At 40.1% G+C, this 22531-nt stretch overlaps 1 protein-coding gene across 2 annotated transcripts in view; it reads left to right on the top strand.

Annotated features, from left to right (window-relative positions):
* Positions 1-14773: 14773 nt before the first annotated feature.
* Positions 14774-22531, top strand: part of PPP3R1 (protein phosphatase 3 regulatory subunit B, alpha) — a 52286-nt gene continuing 44528 nt past the window's right edge. Inside the window, exon 1 of one of the 2 annotated variants that reach the window (XM_090281421.1) lies at positions 14774-15233. In XM_090281421.1, the coding sequence (XP_090137547.1) occupies positions 15231-15233 (3 nt within the window). In that variant the 5' untranslated portion in view covers positions 14774-15230. Of the gene's footprint in view, positions 15234-15488; positions 15672-22531 lie in introns of those variants that run through there. The other variant, XM_090281420.1, reaches the window with a different exon arrangement.

Here is a 22531-nt window from a genome sequence, read left to right as displayed (position 1 = left end):
GCCAAATATTAATAGAAGTTTATATACAAAGACAAGGCTTATCTTGATTGTTACTTAAATAAAACCTCACTACTTTTTTTAAAGTATATTTTATTGATTATATTGTTACAGTAGTTCCAATTTTTTTCCCCTTTGCTCCCCTCTGCCCAGTACCCCCCTTCCCTCCAGCAATCCCACCCCCCTTAGTTCATGTCCATGGGTCATGCATATCAGTTCTTTGGCTTCACCCTTTCCTATATTATTCTTAACTTCCCCCTGTCTATTTTGTACCATTCGATTGTGCTTCTTAATCCCTGCACCATTTCCTCATTTTTCCCCCTTACCCCTCCCAGCTGATAACCCTCCAAATGTTCCCCACACATATGATTCTGTTCCTATTCTGGTTTGCTTAGTTGGATTTTGTTTTTATTTTTTCTATTCAGTTGTTGATAGTTGTGAGTTTGTTGTCATTTTAGTGTTCATAGTTTTGATCTTCTTTTTCTTAAGTAAGTCTCTTTGACATTTTATATAATCATGGCTTGGTGATGATGAACTCCTCTAGCTTTACCTTGTCTGGAAGCACTTCATATGCCCTTCCATTCCAAATGATAGCTTTGCTGGATAGAGTAGTCCTGGTTGCAGGTTGACTTTCATCATATTGAATACTGCTTGCCAGTCCCTTCCTGCCTGCAAAGTGTCCTCTGAAAATCAGCTGATAGTCCCATAGGCACCCCCCTGTAGGCAACTCTCCACCTATGTCTTGCTGTCCCCAGGACTCTCTCTTTATCTTTCACCTTTGGTGTCGCAATCATATTGAGTCCAGGTGTGGTCCCCTCTGGGTCCAGCTTGCCTGGGACCCTCCATGCTGCTCAGACCTGTATGTCCATCTCCTTCACGAAATTTGGGGAGTTTTCCTCATATTTTTCATTTATTGCTTCCTCGTTCTGCACTGATTGACTGTTTTTTTTTTTTTTCCTTGTGTTCCAAATCATTGATTTGAACCCTGATTTCCTTCCCTTCATCATTGGTTTTGTGTGGATTTTCCTTCGTTTCACTTAGCGTAGCCTTTACTTCTTCTCTCATATGTCTGCCATACTCAAGGATATCTGTCAAGCTTGTGAGCATCTTAATCACCCGTGTTTTGAATTCTGCATCTGTTAGGTTGTCTATCTCCTCATCTGTTAGTTTGGCTATCTCCTTGTCGCTTAGTTCTCCCACTGGAACCTTGATTTGTCCCCCCTTTTGGGCCATACTTCTGTGTCTCCTCATTCTGACAGGTTCCTGTGTTTGTTTGCCTCCATCCCAGGTAGAGCTGTCTCTCCTGTTACGTTGTAAGGGGTGATGCCTTAGGGATTCGTCAGTGCAGGGCGACCTGTTTCACCACACTGTGGCCCTGTATGTGTGGGAGGGGACTGAGAGGGAGCAATGCCACCTGCCCAGCACTCGCCCCTTTTCCAGGCACCTCTCCCACTTCCACACTGGGCTGGCGCCCCTCTAGCTGCTGCCCTGGCCATCGTTCCCAGAGTGGGTGGGTCTGTGGACGTTCTAGGACCATGGGGGCCCTTTAAACAAGTGGACTCTGCTGAGAAACTGGTAGTTTCTGCCTCCACCCCAACCCCCACTGGTTTGCACAGTCAGAAGCAATGAGGCTTGATTTTCCCTGGTGCTGGGATCGTGAGCTGTTCGGTGCAGTGAGGAGCTGGGATCGATCCCCAGGTGTCCCTCCTGACTTTTTAAAACGTGTGACTGCACTTTCTGCTAGCCTGTCACTGCCACCTGCTACTGCCATCACACTGTGTCTTCTCCACCCCTCCTACCTGTCTGGATGAGTATTTCTTCTTTATATATTTGTTTGCTGGGCTTCCATACAGTTTGATTTTCTGGAACTTCTGGTCGTCTCTAGTTTTGAGGTAGTTGTACTCCTTCTTAGTTGTGGAGGGAGTTGCAGCATGTCTGTCTACGCCTCCATCTTGGCCAGAAGTCTGAAACCTCACTACTTTCTTAATTAATTCAACGTTTCCATTCTACCATTAATTCGTCACTAAATACTACAGATGTTCACCCTGAATCTCTTCTTAAAAAAAAAAAAAAAAAGATTTTATTTATTTATTTTTAGAGAGAGGGGACGGGAGGGAGAAAGAGAGGGAGAGAAACAGCCAGTTGATGTGAGAGAGGAACATGATTGGTTGCTTCTCTACACACCGGCCTGGAACTGACGACCCCTGCCCCCCAACTTAGGCATGTGGCCTGACCAAGAATCCATCCCACTGACCTTTGGCTTTGCAGGGGGATGCCCAACCAACTGAGCCACGCTGGTCAGGGCCTGAATCTCTTCTGCCATTGGATGATATTTGCTTAAATTCTTGTAATTTTAAATAACAATGCAGTAGAATAAAAATTTTATAATAAAAAATAAAATCAATGATAAAGAATAAGGGGCAATTATCTGCATAGAAACACTGTACTTTTGGTACAATAAACTAAAAAACTTAATTTATAAAGCAACTAAAAATGATTAAACAAAGTCTATAGGACTATTTCTGAGATGAAGTCTCTTGACTAATTCAAAATATATCAGTTTTTCCTCCCCTTCAAACACTCTCTTGATTTCCCTAATTTATCTAGTTATGTAACTGATTCTGTGACTTGTAAACAAACAGCCCTATTGCTTGACAATTCTGAATCTGTGAATTTGTACTGCTGTTTCCCTGTGTAGGTTGACAGCTGCATAGTGATTTATTCTTTTTCCACCCCTGCCTTCTTTTCCTAGTTGGCTTCCTTTTTTTTTTTTTTCTAAGTAGGTTAAAAAAAATCCAAGGAAACTACATGTGAAAACAAATCCTGGTGCTATAGGATGGAGGCCACTAATATTAATACCCTAGGCACAAAAAAATTCAAAACTGAGGGTCTCATACTCAGATGAGGTCCTCATAGGGAGACCACTAATGTGTATTTTTCAGCATCAGCTAGACTCTTAGCCCTATGCTTTGTATAAGGCAGCTTTGATTCCCCTGATTTCCCACGCATGAAACTCTCCTAGGTTCAAAGAGAGCTCTGCTTGCAAAAGATACATGGGGGTGTAGTTTGGGAGGAGAATGGGTCTAGTAGGCAGAATGTGGGTGAATTAACATTCCAGTCTGTGCTTTAATTCCAGTGCTACCTTTCACTGGTGTGCCCCAGTTATAACATTGACTGCTGACAAATTAGAAGCTTTCTATTTTGGTGATTAGACCTAATCAGTTACTTGGAATTAAAACACACCTAACTTCACCTCAGAGAAGTTGAAGTTCAGGTTGATTATTAGGTTGTGAATTCTATTTATTTTCGATAGTGTAGTTTCAGTACGGTTTTTACTGTGGTATGATGTGCCATGCACTACTGGCAGTTTGTGTTGCTGATAGAATCTTCAGGAAACATTTTTATTATATAATTATTTAATGCTGGGAAAATAAATCTAGAATACATTAAGTATTTTGGATCTTTAAAATGCAGTCTTAAGTAAAGGAAGACAACAGAGCCTTTAAATGCCTTCAAAGATTACATAAAATTTTAATTCATTCTCCTTTTGTATTTGCTACTTTAAAAGAACTTTATTCCGAATATTTTCAAACAGCTTTCTCTCCCATATATCACCTTTTCTTCTACCTCTAAGGACATTTAATTCATTTTTGTGTCAAAGAATCTCTTAGAACATTAAAGTTTAATCTCCTAGTAGACTTTCCTCTTTTAAAAAGCCAGAGAGGCCTGGGGTGGTGTGGCTCAGTGGGTTGAGTGCCAGCCTGAGAACCAAAAGGTTGCTGGTTCGATTCCCAGTCTGGACACAGGCCTGGGTTGTGGACCAGGTTCCCGGTTGGGGGTTGTGCAAGAGGCAACTACACATTGATGTTCCTCTCCCTCTCTTTCTCCCTCCCTCCCCCTCTCTCTAAAAATGAATAAATAAAATCTTTTAAAAAAGAAAAAGCTGGAGAGTACTTTATTAGCTGCCCCAGGGCATAAATAAGGTTCTTTTGAAATTGCAAAAGGCCACCTTGAATTCCCTCTTTGGAAGTTTGGTCTCACATCCACGAATGTAAGCAATTTATGATTAAAAGATATTTGATCATCTCTATAAGAAATCTACCCCCCCACTTAAAAATCATTTTGTCATGGGACCATTTTTTATATTAGTGCTTTATTTTTAGCTTTATTTTTAAATTAACTTTTATGTGTATTTTGTCAATAAGAATGTCCAATGCTCTCTGACCTTGATCCATGTGATCCAGGTTGAAATGAAAGTGGCAGGCCCCAGTTCTATAGCCAGCCAACGTAATGAGATTCTGCAGTGAAATAGTTGCTGAGGCCAAGAAGAAATGCCTTTGAGTTGCTCTCAGAGGCTGCAGTTTGAGCTTGCTGGGATTTGCTCTGGCAGGTTTCAGAACGTCTGTTAGAAACACAGAAGCACAGACCTTTAGGGCTGTAAGGGACGGTGCTTAGCCTTCATCTCTTCTCAATCCCTCATGTTAGAGATGAGAAATGCATCCCAGATTAGGGCCTGTGATCTTGAGAAGCAGGTTTTCTATTTTTATTCCTTTTTAAAAAGGAATTTTAATTCAAGTTCATATTAACATTTATACTCTACTAATGGACAGGAACCCCTGAATTACTCTGTCCACATGGTGGAGGAATTGGAGGGAAGAACCATTTTGCTCCCCTGACAGGACTGAGAAAATGCAGAGCAACCCATTGGATGAAACTTAAGGATCTGGATCTGTAATGGGGAATGAATACACTATACAGTAGTCCCTCTCTATATCGTGGTTCACTTATCGTGACTTCACTGTAGCGCGGGATTTAAAAAAATATTATATTTAATTATTTATTGAGGATTTTTCGCTATGTCACAGGATTTTGCAGTACTGTATATGTATGTTGTTAAAAGTACGTAGGTTTAATAGTGTAGAGTATGTTTAAGAACATAAGTAGTGTTTATAAAAGTGTGGAAAAGTTTAATAAAGGAGTGGGAAAGGTTAATAAGGGACTCGGAATGGTTTATAAGTGTGTGAGATGGGTTTATAAAGCCTGAAAATATATATAAATACTAAAATAAATGTAAGGTTCCTACTTTGCGGATTTTCACCTATTGCGGGGCGTAGGGTGGTGGTTTTAGAACATAATACTTGTGATAAGTGAGAGAATACTTGTACTTACATAAAGCTACCCATATTAATCTTAGTAAACATTAAACCCAGCTTGTTACTCTAACCTGATTTTTTCTCTCAAAGCTAGAGTTTACATATTAAAAGCTTCTTTTCTAAGTATTCTTTATGAGAATTAATAGGTTCAGTTCCTGTGAAAACCTAAGAAACAGCCTGACATTGGAGTCCCATGGACTCAACGACCTTGACCATAAAGATCCATATCAAGACCCACAAGGACATTGCCTACATGTCCACAACCCCTCCCCCTGATCTTTTTGTTCTGCTTTCCCAATTCTCCTTCCTCTTAAAAACCTCTGCCTGCACTAAGATGTTAAGTTATAACCATAATTTATTATCTCCCAGCTAGTAATCAAAGTTAAGTCAACCCTGTGCTTTGGTTCTCTTTGCAGCTGCAAGATATGCTGGTTCCAGCCACAAACCAGAAGTGTCTGGGGAAGGGAGGAATACTAATGCAAATATAGAGATAATACCTGAACAAACAGAGAAGGAAAACTCTGACTCCAAAAAACCTCCGCTGCCTTGTGGCATACCTCTTCAGGGGAAAGGCTAAGGGAGTAAACCCCGACAGAAAATCCGGAGCCGGAGTCCCTAAGGCGGTTTGATGTTGTAGTCAACACCGGCAACTCCTGCGGCGCACCTGAACCCAAGCTGTATCGACTCCGTCTTTCCCTTGGACCCTTCAGCTGCGAAGAGAGGGGGGGTCTGCTGCATGGGCAACAGCAGACCCTCCATATTACCCTGCCCAGGCTCTGTAGCTTCAGCGTCATCGCAAGATGTCGATTCAACACGGGAGGAGACAGATACCATGTCACTCCCGAGTCGGACTGCACAGCCATTCTCGGCGGTGCAGATAGACTCTTAAGAAGCTACACCATCGTCTCTCGAGACGGACGGCTGCCGACGACGACCTGAACAAAGGGGAGAAGCTGTCCTACTCCCCTTTTAATCCCTCCTCCCCTTACTCCCAAGAGAAACAGCTCACCCTAGGAATTTTCCCCTCCCGAATTCCTACCAACTCCCTATAAGAATCACTGGATTCTTAACATCAGGGTTGTTAAGATAGGTTTTGAGACATGAGTCCCCCATCTTCCAGGTGGCTGACATCTGAATAAACCACTTTCCTTTACAACAGCACCTGTCTCTTGAGTATTGGCTTTTGAAGACCCAGACAGCCGGACTTGCATTCAGTTACAGATCTAATTCACCAACTTCCATATTAGTAAAACATACTGTTAGATTTACTTTATATTATCAGAAACTCTAACTATGAAATGTAAGACAGTATTATGAAAACCTATATATTCTTTGCAATGGAACCATAGTTGGGTTTTTTAAAAAGGTCGTTTAAAATTTCACTTTCTTACTCCACATATCAGCTTTCTGTTTACTTTGGAATCACATTTATTTACTGTATAAACAAAGTGAAAAAAATTTTTAAGTTTACTGTTACATATTATTGTCTAGTGAGCAGAAACACTAGTTGAGGAAACCAATAGAGAAGATTATATTCCTGCTGTTTCTATACCAAAGCCCAAAACATACTAAAAGACAAAAAGTTGGTGAGTCTGTGGTTATGAATGTTCCCAAATGTCTCCGTGAATTTGTATAGTGGTTGGGAAGTGTGCACCACTGATGAGAGTCTAGAGTGGTACAAACTTTCTTGAGAGTAATCTGACTACATATATTTTTAAAACCTTTAAAATTTGTATACATTTTTGATTCTGTAATTCTTTTATTACATATGTATCCTTAAAAAAATCAGAGATGTGCACAAAGATGTTTAATATACAGGAACTGACGATGCAGTTTTAAGGAAGGGACGTACCTTGCTGCTTTGAAAAGGAAGGCTCTCCATGTGGGTTACAAAAAACTAACCATTGCAGTTTACAAGAAGGTTAAGAATCCACGAGGTTCTGGATTAAAAGCTGGTGGACACCATAACACAGACGAGGTCTCCCAATCAGAATTGAATAATTGGCAGCTACTGGTAAAGCTGAACTGTGTTTAGAAAGTAGGGAAATGGTATCTCTAACTTTTCTAAAACTAGCCTGGTTTGCTAGAGGTAGGCAAGAATATGTGTTTATGGGTGTTTTAAAGAACATAAGACTTAACAGCAGAAATCCGCAAATAATTAAATCTATATAACTGTTAAATAAACAATTCTTTTTCTTTTCACTAAACTCTGGTATTAAGAGTTATAATTCTGGCAGCAGGCAATCGGGCTCCTAACTAAACAGCCTGTGGGTTCTGTTTCAATTGGAGCAGCCCAGGGGTTCTGTAACAAATCCCCACCCTGTTGCTTGTGTCCATGAGTCCTTCATACTTGTTCCTTGACTAGGCCCTTTCCCTTCTTTCCCCATTATACACCTTCCTCCTCCCCTCCAGTTGCTGTCAGTTTGTTCTTTATTTCCATGTCTCTGGTTCTATTTTGCTTGTTTGTTTGTCTTGTTCATTAGGTTCCACTTATAGGTGAGATCACATAGTATTTGTCTTTCACTGCCTGGCTTATTTCACTTAGCATAATACTCTCCATTTCCATCCATGCTGTCATGAAGGATAGGAATTCCTTCAATCTTTATGTGGCATAAAATTCCAATGTGTAAATGTACAACAGTTTTTTGATCCACTCATTTATTGATGAGCATTTAGGCTGTTTCTAGCACTTGGCTATGGTAAGTAACGCTGCTATGAGTATTGGGATGCGTAAGTTCTTTTTAATTGGTGTTTCAGTATTCCTAGTGTACAATCCCAGCAGTGGGATCACTGGATCAAAAGGCAGTTCCATTTTTAGTTTTTTGAAGGATTCCAAAAAAAAAAAAAGATGTTTAATATACTGTTGTATGTGATAGGAAAAACTAAAACCAAATAAAATAAGAATTGTTACAGGAGATTTGTTAAATAAAGGCACACATTAACATTGTTGAGTATATAAAAATTAAAAATCATATTCTCAAAAGTATTTAGACATGGAAAACATTTCTCAAGTATTAAGTAAAAATGTATGCTATAAAACAATAGGACCCTATAATACATGTAAAATTTTTCTGTATATCTACATAGAAAAAAGGTTAGATATACAGTATACCCAAATATAAACAATAATTATCTCTTGCTGGTATGATTACAGATGAGTTTCCTTTCTTTTTAATTTTCTGTATGTAAAACATTTTCTATAATAACGATGTTGATTCAGTGCTTTTCCTCCAAGAGTCCTTTAGAATTTAGCTATTCCATTTATGTCACCAAACGATTTACCTAGTGTCCAGAGTCAGGCAAAAGAGAAACAGGATCTCAAAAGTGGAAAGTTCAGAGTAGCCCCCTCTAGTGGAAACAATGGGAGTAAAGGGCAGGTTACTAATATCTAAATATTATACTCAGCCTCAGTTTCACCATCTAGAAAATGCCATCCTAAGCTATGCCCCTGTTATAGTTTATAACCACAACTTAATAACACTGTAATGGTATTGCATTGTTTCTCTACTCCTGGGAGAAGTCAGTGGGAATTTCTGAGGTCTGTCACCCACAGTCAATTAATCTCTAGTTACCTGTGTGCTATAATTGGCAAAACTTGTTCCCTTTTCTAGGGACCAGCTTGATCCTTGTGTGTATACCTTTTCAAATATCAGATGAGTTAAATTAATGGATAGTCTATGCCAAACCAACCTTCATTTGCCAATTTATTTATTTCTCTTCTTTTCGAAACTAAGGTCTACCTTGAAAATTCCCTGAGAAAAACCCTGACAATGGAAAGAACTGGATTCAGTACGTTTCACACCCAAAGTCCTGATTTAGGACTAAGGAATGTTATTTTCAGATGGAATATAAAACTGAAACACTGACCTTGTATTTATTAAAGATCTTTTAAGAATCTTTGTGAGCTGACAGGGTTAATACTTTATCCTTTATACATTCTCTTTACAGTTTAAAAGTTCACTATAGTATCTTGATTGTTACTTGAAATCCATGACTCTATTAATATTGTGGGTAAAATGTAAAACTCATAGTAAAAATATAAAAATCATTAGTGAAAACAAAGTAAATTAACTATTAATTGTGAAGTTGCTAAAAGTATATGAATTAAAAATTTTCATTTGTTGTAATATATTATTTGATATTGAAAACATTACAGTTTAATATAGACTGTATGTATTTTTGTCAGTAAAAGTACTGACATACTTTAATATGTTAGTCTCTATAATATAAACACACATTTTTCTTCTGATATTAGAACATATCATTTGTTCAAATATACTTTCTCTAAAATTTTTTTTAGGGTCTATTACATATGTTTGTTTAAATGCTAAGGGCACCTATGATAGGTTCAATTCACTTGTTATATTTGAAATTTGCATAACCAATATTAAACAAATATTATATTAGTGGTTGGTGATGAATATTTTCAGCTAAAGGACTAAGATGAGTGCTATCCAATACAACTTCCTGTGAGGTCCAATATAGGAGCCACTAAGATATACAGTTATCAAGCACTTGAAATGTAGCTCAGGAGACAGAAGAAGTGAATTTTAATTTTCTTCTATTTTAATTAACTATTTTTTATCCTTACCCAAGGACATGCTTATTAATTTTGAGAGAGAGGGGGAAGGAGGGAGAGATGGAGAAAAACATCTGTGAGAGAGAGAAAGATCAATTGGTTGCCTTTTGCACACACCCTGGCTGGTGACCAAACCTGCAACCTAGGCATGTGTCCTGACTGGGAATCGAACCTGTTGACCTTCCCCTTATTGGGAGGATGCTCCAACTGAGCCACACTGACCAGGGCCAATTTTAATTAATTTAAATGTAAATAGCCACATGTGGCTAGTGGCTACCATGTGAGACAGGACAGACTTAAGACTTAAATTACTACCCAAATTCACACAGAAATGAACTGGAACCAGAGGTGGAATCAGACCTAGTTTTACACACTGTCTTGTGTGGACCATATGTAGATATTTTAAGTGTGTAAGTATATTAGTGAACTAACAAGTGTGACAAACAGGTCTTCTCTAATGTCATAATATTAATGTCTGTTTTACATTTAAATCATATTTTCTGTTATGTTGAGGTAAATACTGTTTATGTAAATGTTTTACAGTAAATATTCTTAGTAAACTAGTAAAATGGAATTACTATCAAAGTCCATATAAACAGTTTTTGTTCTCACTTTTATATGCAAGAGATCAAAGAAGGGATATTTGTAATTCAGAAAAACTATTTCAAGACATATCTAAGACATCTCAGTGAATATATACAGTTGTGAACCAATTGCCTATACTTACTTATCCAACTGTTTTGGTCCTCCTTGATCACACTCTTTCCTCTTGAACTCTTCTTCTTCAGCTTCCTGGTCATCCTGCACCCCCCACCCCCCTACCCCCCCAGTCTTCTGCCCTTCAGCCTAGTCCATTACGTTCTCTGTCACTTCTTTTTCTTTCCATTACTTAAAGGTAGATGTTACCTTGTCTTTGCCCTTGGTCTGGCCCTGTTGCTTCTATGTTTTGTGATTTCTGTCTTCTGTCTCATAGTTTCAACTGTCATCTTTATGTAGATAATGACTCAACTGAATGTACATAATCAATGGAAAAATAATCAACACAGAAAGAGAATAAAGCCCGTCATGTGAAACACTAACAGCCTTAAAAAAAACACTGTGGGTTTTTCCTCCAGCACTTGGAATTAGCTGTGGATTCAAGGGGTTTAGGAATAAATCCTAGAAAGACTGTTTTTCCCCTTTCTTTTTGGTCTAGTATGTAGCATAAAAATAATTTACATAACCAGTTTATCACATAAAATTTTAAAACTTTTCCTAATTAAAAAAGTATTTCGAATTTGTGTTTCATCTGAAAAGTAAATGATAAGATTTTATTTTGAACAAATTCAACGTTATAAATTCCTTTATCGGAATTAGAAGAGTTGCATACAATCCATAATTTTAAAAGTAGTTGTGCTAAAAAAATTTTTAAAAATCCATCCAGTTATATATTTTCCCCAAACTCATTAATTCATCAAACTACATATTTTTAAGAGCATTGTTTTCTTCTATTGTCTTTTTAATAGCAAATTTACAGAGTTTGAGCTACATGATAATTTATATAGGCTCTTGTAGGAGGGCCATTGTTTACAGAACTCTTTGTAAAATGGTTTCTATGGAGAAATGAACTTCCAAGATGAAATTCAGAATCCTTGGCTCACATCTCTGCTGCTTAGCAAGAAAGCAACTCTACCATTTCAGGTGTCAAGGAACCTTTTCTCAACCACATCCTGGAGGAAGGGGCTAGCTGGCATTCCTGTTTTCTCCTCCTACAAAAAAAAAAAAAGAAAAGAAAAGAAAGATTTTGGGAAGGAAGGTGATCTATTCCCCATGCAACGGTAGTGCCCCCTGAGCAAAGAATTCTGTGGTATGAAACTAGGTGACAAAAAGGTACAAAATACTCTTAAATCTTGGATTCTTGAATTGGTTGGTACATATTTGTTTATCCAAGAGGACTGATAGTTGCTTCTTCTTCAAGTGGTTTTAATTAAATCTCCCTTTTAATTGGCATTTTCTTCTCATGTATAAAAGTATAAAGTTAAACATGGCTTCCAGTCAACATTAGTCAATGTAATCATGAAAAAGAGTGGATATTTTGAGGTAATACTGCATTGGAATATCTTAAACTACTACAGGAATGGTAATTTGTTTCTTCTGCCACCCTTAAATATTCCATATAAATAGATGACAAGCATCAGTCCTTTAAGAATTAGACAGATTTCTAGATATCAAAATGATCTTAAATGTCCACATGTGATAAAATTTCCTGTTACATTTCTAACTTAAAGATAATTGCAAAGATATTGAAGCTTGAGGCTGCCTATCGTCCAATATGACTGTAAGCATTACCCTTTCTTAAAACGTTTTCCTTTTATTTTCTTTCTACTTATCAGCTTTATCACCAACTCTGAGTTTTTTCTTTTAATTGACACTCAACAAATGAAAATTTAAACATTTCACTTTCAATCTTTTAAGTTGATTCTTTTCTAATTCTTTAATTGAAATATTTTCTTAGAAATATATAATCAAAGGAATTCTGTTTCTTTCTAACCTGCACTCCAGCTTCTACTTGGGTGCTTCCTCTGGAATATCTCCTAAGTAACTCAAATATAGCATTTTAAAATTCAAACACTTTTCATTCAGCAACCAAACTCCCCCCAACTTCTCTATCTCTCTAAAAGGTATCACTATTTTCTGTCATCCAAACTAAAATTTGTCATCTTTGATGTCTCCCTCTCCTGTGCCTCATAGCCACTAAGTGGCATAGTCAGTCCATTTTTGCTTCATGTCTTTCATGTTTACCCCTTTTTTTCTCTGCCATTGGTACTTCTCATTCCCTCATGCCTAGCTGTTACTGTTCCTGTAGCTGGTATCTCTATCTTTAGTGTCTTTCCCTCCAACTTAACTGACATCATACTTCCCAACAATCATCTTTTGGCTAAGTTTTCTGGGTAAAGTAATCCACTTAGAATCTTTTGTCTTTTTCACTTATATATTTAAAAACATATGCTTTTGGCAGGACATTTGGTACTTGTTCCCTCTCATATCAAGTTTTACACCAAAACTTAATGGAAAAAGACAAAAAAGGAGAACAAATGTTTATTTATTTATTTGGCCTTAGGGAAGAAACCTGGGTAATAAAGGTGCGTTTTAGGTGTACTTCTCTCAATGGATTCAGAATAGACTAATTAGGTTCCATGTCAGTGCAACCTGCTACATGCCTGTATTTTACGCAGTATAAGACAAAGCTGAGAGAATGTAACTGACGAACTCTGGGAGATTTACAGGAGAAGAAGCAAGTGGACTGACTGCTCTTGTGTCTCTTGCTTTGGTCAGTAACAGAGGCTAACCCATCTTTCACAATGCCTACATCTTGAATTTCTGATTTATTCACAGCAGACATTTGTTGAATAGTCTAAATTGACTCAAATTATGATAAATTATGAGTTATTCTAAACCCACTGCATTCCATACATCTCAAATTCCTTCTTAGTATTTAATCCTCAGTCAAAATAATTTGATTTTCACTGAACGTGTTGGAGGGACACATGCACACACATCCGTTACAGTGACTATCTCTGAGAATCGGATTTGAGGGAGTTTTTTAAAGTAGTACTTTTATTAAAATGAGCAAGTCTTAATTTTACGATGAAAACTAGTTAAAAATAATATACCTATAAATGACACACCTGTAGCTTAGGAACTTTTCCCTGTTTTGGAACACATCAGTATCTAAACAGCGACGTATCTCAATCAAGAAACTGAAATGGTGGAATAAACTGTCATTTCCTGACCTTTTCTGGGTACATTCACTATGTTATTAGTCTGAGTTACTTTTTCTTATTCATCCTGACAAAAACAGAAGTTAAAAAAAAAAAAAAAAGGCAGGGTACAGGGATAGACTAGGGCACATCCCTGAGACTCTTATTAGAAAAGAATGAGTGTTATGGCTTTTTATAAACTTCCCAAAGGATCTGTCAATAAGGTGTTTCTGACCACTCAGAAAACATTCCTTCCCTCTCTTTCACACTTACATAAAGATGAGATTATGAAGATTTGAAAAGGAAAAACTGGTTAAAATTGCTGCAAAATGTTTTCTTCACTATCCTTATCACCCTTCTCCTGACAGCTCTTATATTTTCTCTGAACATAACTTTCTTTCCTCCTTCTGTTTTTCTGGACTCCATTTCCCACAGTAGTCTGAATTTTCTGAGAATGATAAGCGCCACCGAAGTGGATACAGCCTCACTAAAGGAACAAGTGGGTGTTTTTCAAAAACAAACACTGCTGCACCCTACAAAAGGCAGGTTGAAAGGTTTAAGGACAATGCTGAGCTGGGTGAGAGAGTGGGAAGTAGCCTCTTTACTCGGTTGTCCTGTGGCTCCCACGCCTCAAGCTGCGGCCAGCTTTGGCTTTCTTCCCGGTCTTTCTAACCCAGGTCCTGACTGTGCAAACCAACTCATACTGGAGTGTAGGCCTGCAACTGCAGCAGCGGGGTGACAACAGTGTAGATGCGCTAAGTACTGGGTCCAAGTCTGTGCAGTGATGGAAAGATACCCGTCTTCAAAAGCAAAATGACTCTCTCTAGCTTGGATTTTCCTTTTTGGTGCGATGTCAGGATGGCTCTGACACGTTGAGGTAGCTCATTTGTTACTCCTCCCCCACGAAACTCCTACTCCAAGTCCCAAGTGCCCCTCCCCCTCTGGCTCGGGCTCCCCTCGCATTTGCTCCCTCCTAGGGAACCCTCGCATTTCCTCCTTCCCCTCACAGCCCTGCCTTCCCCCACGCCCGCCTCCAGCCACATGACAGGAAGGGCTTCGCCACGCAACGTCACCGACGTCCGCGACCCCGCCCCTGTCCTCCCACCGCACCACACGTAAGGGGCGGCCGGCGGAGGGGTGAACGTGTCAGCGCGCTCCGTGCTCCCCAACCAGAGCTCTCCAGAACACCGCGGCCGCCGCCGCCGCCGAGCTGCGCGCGGGTTCCCGGATGTGCAGCGCTTGCGGAAGCCCCGCCCCCACCGCCGGCTCCGCGCGCCCCCGCCCTCCGCCCCACTGCCTCTGCTTTCCCCTCCCTCTCCCGCCCTCCCCTTTTTTCGTGCCTTGAGGTTGCGGGTCAGCGCGAGCCACTGCAGTGAGTCCGTCACGGCTCCGGCGCGAGCTTGAGCGCGAAGCTGCAAGCGCCCGAGCCGCCTGGCCCCCTCTTTTCCCTCTCCCCTTCCTCTTTGCCTTTCTCCCTTGTCGCCGCCTTTCCTCCGGCTCTCTCAGTCTCTGAATCTCGACTTCAATTTTTCTTCTACCCCGCCCGCTCCCGCGTGCCCAGTCACCCGTCCAGCGCGGGCCCCGCGGCGCCGCCTCCCCTCCCCCAGCCCGCACCCCCTCCCCTGCGGGCGTTCCGAGGGCCGCAGCCGCCCCAGCCGAGCGCAGCTGGGCCACTGCCGCCGCCGCTGCCGCTTCCTGCGGGAGCCCATCTGAGCGCCGACTCTCTCCTCCGTCCGAGCGAGCCCTCGACCGCCGACCAAAATGGTGAGACCTTTGCTTCCCCAATGCACCACCCTTCCCCGCCCGCCGCTTCAAGGGGCGGGGGCGGAGGCGATCCCCGACACCCCGCATCTGCTTCCGCCGGTGATAAATTCGAGAGACCCGGCCCAGGCTGGTGCTGCGGCGCATCCGAGAGCCCTCAGCGGCCTGGGTGTTTTGGCGGCCGCGGGGGCGTCGCGCGGTTACCTGACAGGACCGTAGGGCCCCCGCACCCGCCTCTGGGCCTCTGCGGCGCCCCCTCCCTTTCGGCCTCCGGGATTCCGCCTCTGCTTCGACCCCCTCCCCCTCTGGGCCATCAGCCCGATGCGGTCCCCTCGCCGCGCCGCATTACTTCTTTTGGATCCTCTTCCATGTGGAGCTAGCTCCTTTTCACCCCCAGACTCTCTAAAGTTCGGGGACATTCCGGAATCTTATGGAAATAATGTGACAAATGGCTCTTTATGTAAGACCCACTTTCTCTCCAGAGCGGCTCTTTCTCCCACTCACTCTCCATTTTCAAGCAGTGAGTCTTGGCAGGAATCCTGCCACTTAGTTCCCCCCGCTCCTTTTGGTGTTTATTTCTCTGCTGTGTGCAACCTTACGGTGGTTCTCTCGCTCCTTTTCTCTGCACTGGCGAACCGGAAAGGGCCAAGGTGCATATTCATGAAAACATAGCATAACTCGGTCTTTGATAAATGAGGATGCCAGTTTTTTAATGCTTTCTTACTACCAAGAGTTTTCTTTGTTCCCTTCGTAAGTCTTTCTCTTGTTGTGGTGGTTTTTGAATCATGGCGATTTAAATTTGTCTTTCCCTACCCTCGGTAATCCCTAGGTAGAATTCATTGCTGTAGTGTTTCAAACCGACGCTAGGGGTGTGTCTCCCGCCTCTGTCACTGTAGCCAAGAAATCAACGACGCCCTTTTAGCCAGTTACCGGTTCTCTCTCTGGGGTGGCCGGTGTAGTTTCCTTTTGTAATCAAGAATTGTGTACAGGGTGGCAAAGGTTCGCAGTGCTTTTCCATATGTATCAGATTCGAACACGTGATTTGGTGGTTTAATGCTTTTTCTAAAAGTCTTGAAACAGTTAGCAGAAGCTATTCAGATTGACGTTGGGTAATTTCTAGCACCTTTTAATTGTATTGCACCCTATATGTAGAATTTAGGTATTTCGAAGTAGAGTGATGGATTAGTGAAGAAATTCTGTTGATTGCAACTTAAACTCAATTTGGTGTGCTTGTGCGCGAAGAAAGTGTGAAATACAGGTCAAATGATTAAGTGCACTTAAAATTCCAAATTAGGAGCAGACTTAATAAACAGCTGATTTTGATATGTAAAAGTTTTTCCCTTCCAATTTGGGGGGCGTCTCAGAGACAACTTTGGCTCACAGACGCACAAAACTTAGGCTTTTTAGGCTGTTAAATAAACAACTTAGATCAGAGTCATTCATATACAACTTCCTTTATACATGTATTCTACTTGAAGGTCAGGATCTTGAAGGTATTTGTGCATCGCGGTGACTGTTTTATCTGTATTTTTAAACAGTAAATTTTAAGAAACAATGACCTAGCCTTTTGTTGTTTGTATATTATATAGCAGAATGATATTGTTTGCAAATAGTTTTTCTTTCTTGTAGTGTATTCCCCCCGCACCCCCCCTCCTTTTTTTGAACAATAGACTGGATTTGGGAAATCCTCTTTTGGCTCTTAAATTTATCTTCCAGGTAAATTTTAAAAATATACCTGAGTACTGAGCTCCTAGGAATTTTTTGAACAATAGACTGGATTTGGGAAATCCTCTTTTGGCTCTTAAATTTATCTTCCAGGTAAATTTTAAAAATATACCTGAGTACTGAGCTCCTAGGAATTTCTCTCAAATCTCACTAATGGTCATTTGCCTTTGGTAAAATAAATAGATGTTACTGAAATAAACAGATTTCTTCACAGTTCTCAAGGCAGGCATGCAGAGTTTTAGAGTACTTCAGTGTTACATATAAAAGAATGGGGAAAAATGAAATAATCAAATAGAAGGATGTTTAAGTTGCTGTGATTGAAAACAGTTTCTGAGTAATTTTTGAAGGAGTAAATTTTCTAGAGGCAATTTTAGAAACCAACTTAACTTTTCACATATCAAAAATAGTTTTTACTGTGTGCTCAGTATAATTTTAATTTGGAAATGTGACCATGCTTTTTGTATTTTTTGTTATTGGAATGGGTAATATGAATTTAATTTGGATGCACATCAGAATATAGTTCATAAGTAATTAGTGCGTAAGTAGCTACTTTGAATTTTGTTACTTAGGGCAATCTTAAATTTTATAAACTATGACTTTGTGTTTTTAAACTTATTAAAGTTATTTTAATGATCTGTAAATATAATTAAAGCACATATATTGCTGTTTACATTAACTGTACTTAAGAGTTGTATACAATATTCTATCTACTTCAGATTCTCTGACAAAGAAAGGCTACTTAAAAAAAAAAATCAAACAACATGTCTTATGGTCAGCAGAATTAAAATTCACATCAGTCAGGAGGACAAAATTTTCTTTCTCATTATGTCCCACAGTGGGTGAGAAAATTAAAAAGGCTCAGAGTACAAGGTAAAGAAGCTGACTTAAGGATAGGTCAGCCAGGAAAGGGACAGACCACTGTGGGAGGATCAGGCACCTGTCATAGGTAATAAAGCAAGCAAAAGAACAAAGCAGTATAAGGAAGTCAGCGTGGGCCAGACAGATTAAGTGTGTAAGACAGACCTGGCCCAGAGACTGGGCAAGCAACAGGGAATTGTTCATGTCAACAGATAAAGATTTTGTCTCTTGTTCAGTGATCATTGAGCTTGGTTGAGGAAAATCATAAAATGCCAGTAGGTGTGAAAATATAACACGAAGCCCAACAGAAATTGAAGAAAGAGGAAGATCATTTTCATCTGGGGTTAGGGAAAGTTTTGTGAAGGAGGTGACAATTAAGCTGGGTTTGAAAAGATTATTAGGGTTGCAGTAGACAGAGTTGGAGGCAGCTAGAAAAAGATTCTTTAAAATCCTGGAGATAGGAAGAGACAACATATATGAAGCACTGATCCTTAAAATGCATTATCTGGGAACTTGTTAGGCTCCACACTAGACCAGCTGAATCTAAAACTTGAAATGGTGTCAAGCAGTCTGGATTTTATAGACATTCCAGTTAATTCTAATCGTTGGCAGCCGTCCGTCTCGAGAGACGATGGTGTAGCTTCTTAAGAGTCTATCTGCACCGCCGAGAATGGCTGTGCAGTCCGACTCGGGAGTGACACGGTATCTGTCTCCTCCCGTGTTGAATCGACATCTTGCGATGACGCTGGAGTGTCCTCTCCAGTGAAGCTGAAGCTACAGAGCCTGGGCAGGGTGATATGGAGGGTCTGCTGTTGCCCATGCAGCAGACCCCCCCCTCTCTTCGCAGCTGAAGGGTCCAAGGGAAAGACGGAGTCAATACAGCTTGGCTTCAGGTGCGCCGCAGGAGTTGCCGGTGTTGACTACAACGTCAAACCGCCTTAGGGACTCCGGCTCCGGATTTTCTGTCGGGGTTTACTCCCTTAGCCTTTCCCCTGAAGAGGTATGCCGCAAGGCAGCGGAGGTTTTTTGGAATCAGAGTTTTCCTTCTCTGATGTGCCCTGACTGGAAGATCGAACCAGCGACACTTAGCTCGCAGGCCGATGCTCAATCCACTGAGCCAAACCAGCCAGGGGCTTAATTCTAATATATGCTAAATTTTGAGAGCCACTGTTCAGAGAAGAGCAAGGAGCACATAGCAGGGGAGAGACTTAATCTAAACTGGGGTGGGGATGGGGCAGGGAGATGCATGTCACCCAAAGAAAGCTTCTCTGAAAGGGGTGGTGTCTGAGCTGATGAGTATATAGCGAATGGGAAAGTTGCTGTAGGTGAAAGTTTTATGTTTAATGCCACAGAAGCATGAGCTGTGCATGTAGGGGGGTTAGGGGAGAATAGAAAGAGGGTGATCTGGTAGATTAAGTAAGGCAAGATCATACCGGGATTTGCATGTCCTCTGAAGGAGTTTACTTTCTATTTCCTAAAGTCAGTGGGAAGTATTTTTAAGCAGGAGAATAACATTGTCACATTTATAGTAGTTTCCTCCCTTTTCTGAGGGGATACTTTCTAAGACCGCTGGTAGATGGCTGAAACCAGGGATAGTAATGACCCCTATATATGTATACAATGTTTTTTCCTATACATACATACCTATGATAAAGTTTAATTTATAAATTAGAAACACTAAGATCAATAACAATAACTAATAAATAGAATAATTATACTGTAATATAACTTAGGTGACTGTAGTCTCTCTCTCTCTGTCTCTCTCTCTCTGTCTCTCTCTCTCTCTTTCACACACACACACACACACACACACACACAAAACACCAAGACAGCTACTAAGTGACTGGTGGGCAGGTAGTATATACAGTGTGGGTCCTCTGGACAAAGGGATAATTTACATCCTAGGCGGGGGATAGAGTGGGACTGGATTGGGATGGTGTGAGATTTCATCACACTACTTAGAATGGCTCCCAATTTATAACTTAGGTTTATTCCTGGAATTTTATATTTATAATATTTTTAGACTTTGTTTCACTATAGGTAACTGAAACTGGAAAGGGAAATGTGGATGAGGGGAGACTCCTTTTTTTAGAGAGATCAATATGAGGGCCATGTCCATAATAAAACAGAATAGATGAATCTAGATGTGGGGACCAATTAAGAAATTATGGCAATTCATGTGAGAAATCAGAACTTGAAAGAATGTAGTTAACAGTTCATATGGAATGGAGATATGAGACTGACACATTTAAGAGGTGAAAGATAGGACTTGGTTACTGTTGGATTATGGGGAAGAATAGGGGTGAATCCTTGTGTGGCTTCTGGCTTGGGTGACTGGATAGATGATAGTGCCATCCATTTCACAAATATTTATTGAGCACCTGCTTGGGTAAAATCTGGTTCTAGGGATACATGGAAAATGTTAGCTGTTCTCAAGAAACATCTAGTTAGCTGTGATGACTGGTATTCATCTCTAGTATTTATTGTCTTTTGGTAGTTAATGTTTAGAATGCTACGTTGCAGGGTTCTAAGTTCAGTAAGACACGGTGCTTTGAAATATTAACAGTGTCTGTTGCATAGATATAATAATAACCAAGGAGATAGTAGAAAGAACTTGAATAAAACAACTAGGGGGCATTTACATAATGGAATACTACTTGGCCATAAAAAAGAAAATGTTACCCTTTGTGACAGTATGGATAGACCTGGAGAATATTATGCTACGTAAAATAAGCCAGTCAGAGGAAGACAAATACCATATGCTTTCACTCATGTGTGGAATCTAATGAACAAACTGAATTAACAAGGAAAATGGGAACAGATTTATAGATGGAGAGCAGGAAGACAGCAAGTCGGGGGTGTGGTAGAGGGATTGAACAAAAAGGAAAAAGGACTCGTGGACATGGACGACAAGTGTGATTGCTGGGGATGGGTGGGTATAAGGAGACTAAAGGGTAATGAAAAAAATACAATAAAGATTAAATTTTAAAAAACTTGATAGCTTTGACATAGGAAGAGGCAACATGTTTGAGCATTGATTCTCAAAAGTGTTGATCCTGAACTAGCAACATCAGCATCATCTGGGACTCGTGAGAAATACACATTGTCTGCCTAGAAGATACAGAACGGTGAGATTTGGAGGAGTGATGATGATTTCTGTTTTGGACATTGAATTTAAAGTAGTCATGGGTCATCTAGGTAGAAGTGGCCAACAGGTAATTGGCTATCTATAGCTGGAGCTCAGTACAGCAATCTGGACTAGGATTAAGGATTTGAACCTTGTCTTTGTGTTTGCATTTGTATTAGGTAGTAGTTGGAAGCCATGAAACTGAATGAAATCCTATGGAGAAAATATAAAACGAGAGGAGTGCAAACCTTAAAGAACAGTGCACTAAAGAGTCTGGTAGAGGATGAAGAACCTGTGAGGGCTCAGAATAAATAGCTAGAGTGATAATTGGAAAATTAGAATGATGTCAGGTCTGAAGGAGTCTGCAGTGTCTAGATATTGCAGAGATCAGGAAAGAGGAGAACTTAAAAGTGTCTTTGGGAGGGATCAGGTGACTTGGGAACAGTACAACGCCCCCCCCCCCCCCACCAGTTTCTTCTGGTAGCAAGGAAAGCCAGGATAAAGTGAGTTGAAGAATAAATGGGTGGTGGCCAGACATTGAGTATAGACATTTCTTTGAAGCTTTGACTATTAGGAGAGAAGATCACAACTAGAGAGTTTAGGTTTGAGTAGGAATTTATTTTGAGGTTAAGGGAGCATGCCAGGAAAGAAGGTGCAGTTGAAGATTCAGAGGGATTAAGATGGAATTATTGATAGTCAGAGTAAGGAAGCAGGAAGGTTTATGACTCCTTAGACAAGAAGAGAGGTTTTTCTTATCTGTTAACAGAGCGGAAAGGAGATAAAAATTAAGGCTGTTGTACAAGTCTTAATTTTTAAGACAGTAATTCAGTGAAAATATGGGTAATGAAAATAAGATTTCAAAGGAATGTAAACGGTGAGAATACAGAGGCCTTGTCTTTGTCTTTTCATTGTTATAGTCCAAATATTTGGTATATAATAGATACTAAGTGGTGTTTGAAGAACGAATGTGTAAATTAGTAAGTGGAAGAAAAGGATTAAGTGCTGGTAGGACAGTGGAGGCTTATGAGTGTGAGTTCCTTTTTTGAGACATTAATGAAGAAAAGGACAAAAGTTAAGTGGTTTACAGTTGGGGCAAATTCTTTTTAGCATACATATATGTCTGTATTCTTTAGAATTAGAAGAAAAGCCAGGAGAGGGAGCTGTAAGAAAGAGGATGATTATTAGAATGAGCCCTAGAAGTGGTAGAAAAAAAGAGGGATTAAAGAAAAGGAGGGACATCAGAAGAGGAAAAATCAGGGTGAGGAGAGTAGGCCATAGCGACAGAGGCTTAAAATTTTTTTTAGTTGTATTTTTTCCATTACCATTTAATCCCCTTATATTCTCCTCCCCCCAGCAATCACCACACTGTTGTCCATGGCCGTGAGTCCCTTTTCCTTTTTGCTCAATGCAACAGACACGTTTTAATAAACCAGGTGGCCCAAATCATCTCAGTAACTTGACATAGTTTGAGGCAAGATTATCTACTGAAGTTGAGATTGAGGTTGAGGAGTGTAGAAAAGGATTATAATATCAATTCTGGGATATTTGATAGTCAGTTAACAGATCATTAAGTCAATATTATTAAATAGTA

The sequence above is a fragment of the Furipterus horrens genome, unplaced genomic scaffold (assembly GCF_987537825.1).
Source record: "Furipterus horrens unplaced genomic scaffold, mFurHor1.1.pri manual_scaffold_6, whole genome shotgun sequence".
NCBI lineage: Eukaryota > Metazoa > Chordata > Mammalia > Chiroptera > Furipteridae > Furipterus > Furipterus horrens.
The sequence above is the reverse complement of the archived record's forward strand: the minus strand, read 5'-3'. Positions and strand labels throughout refer to the sequence as shown.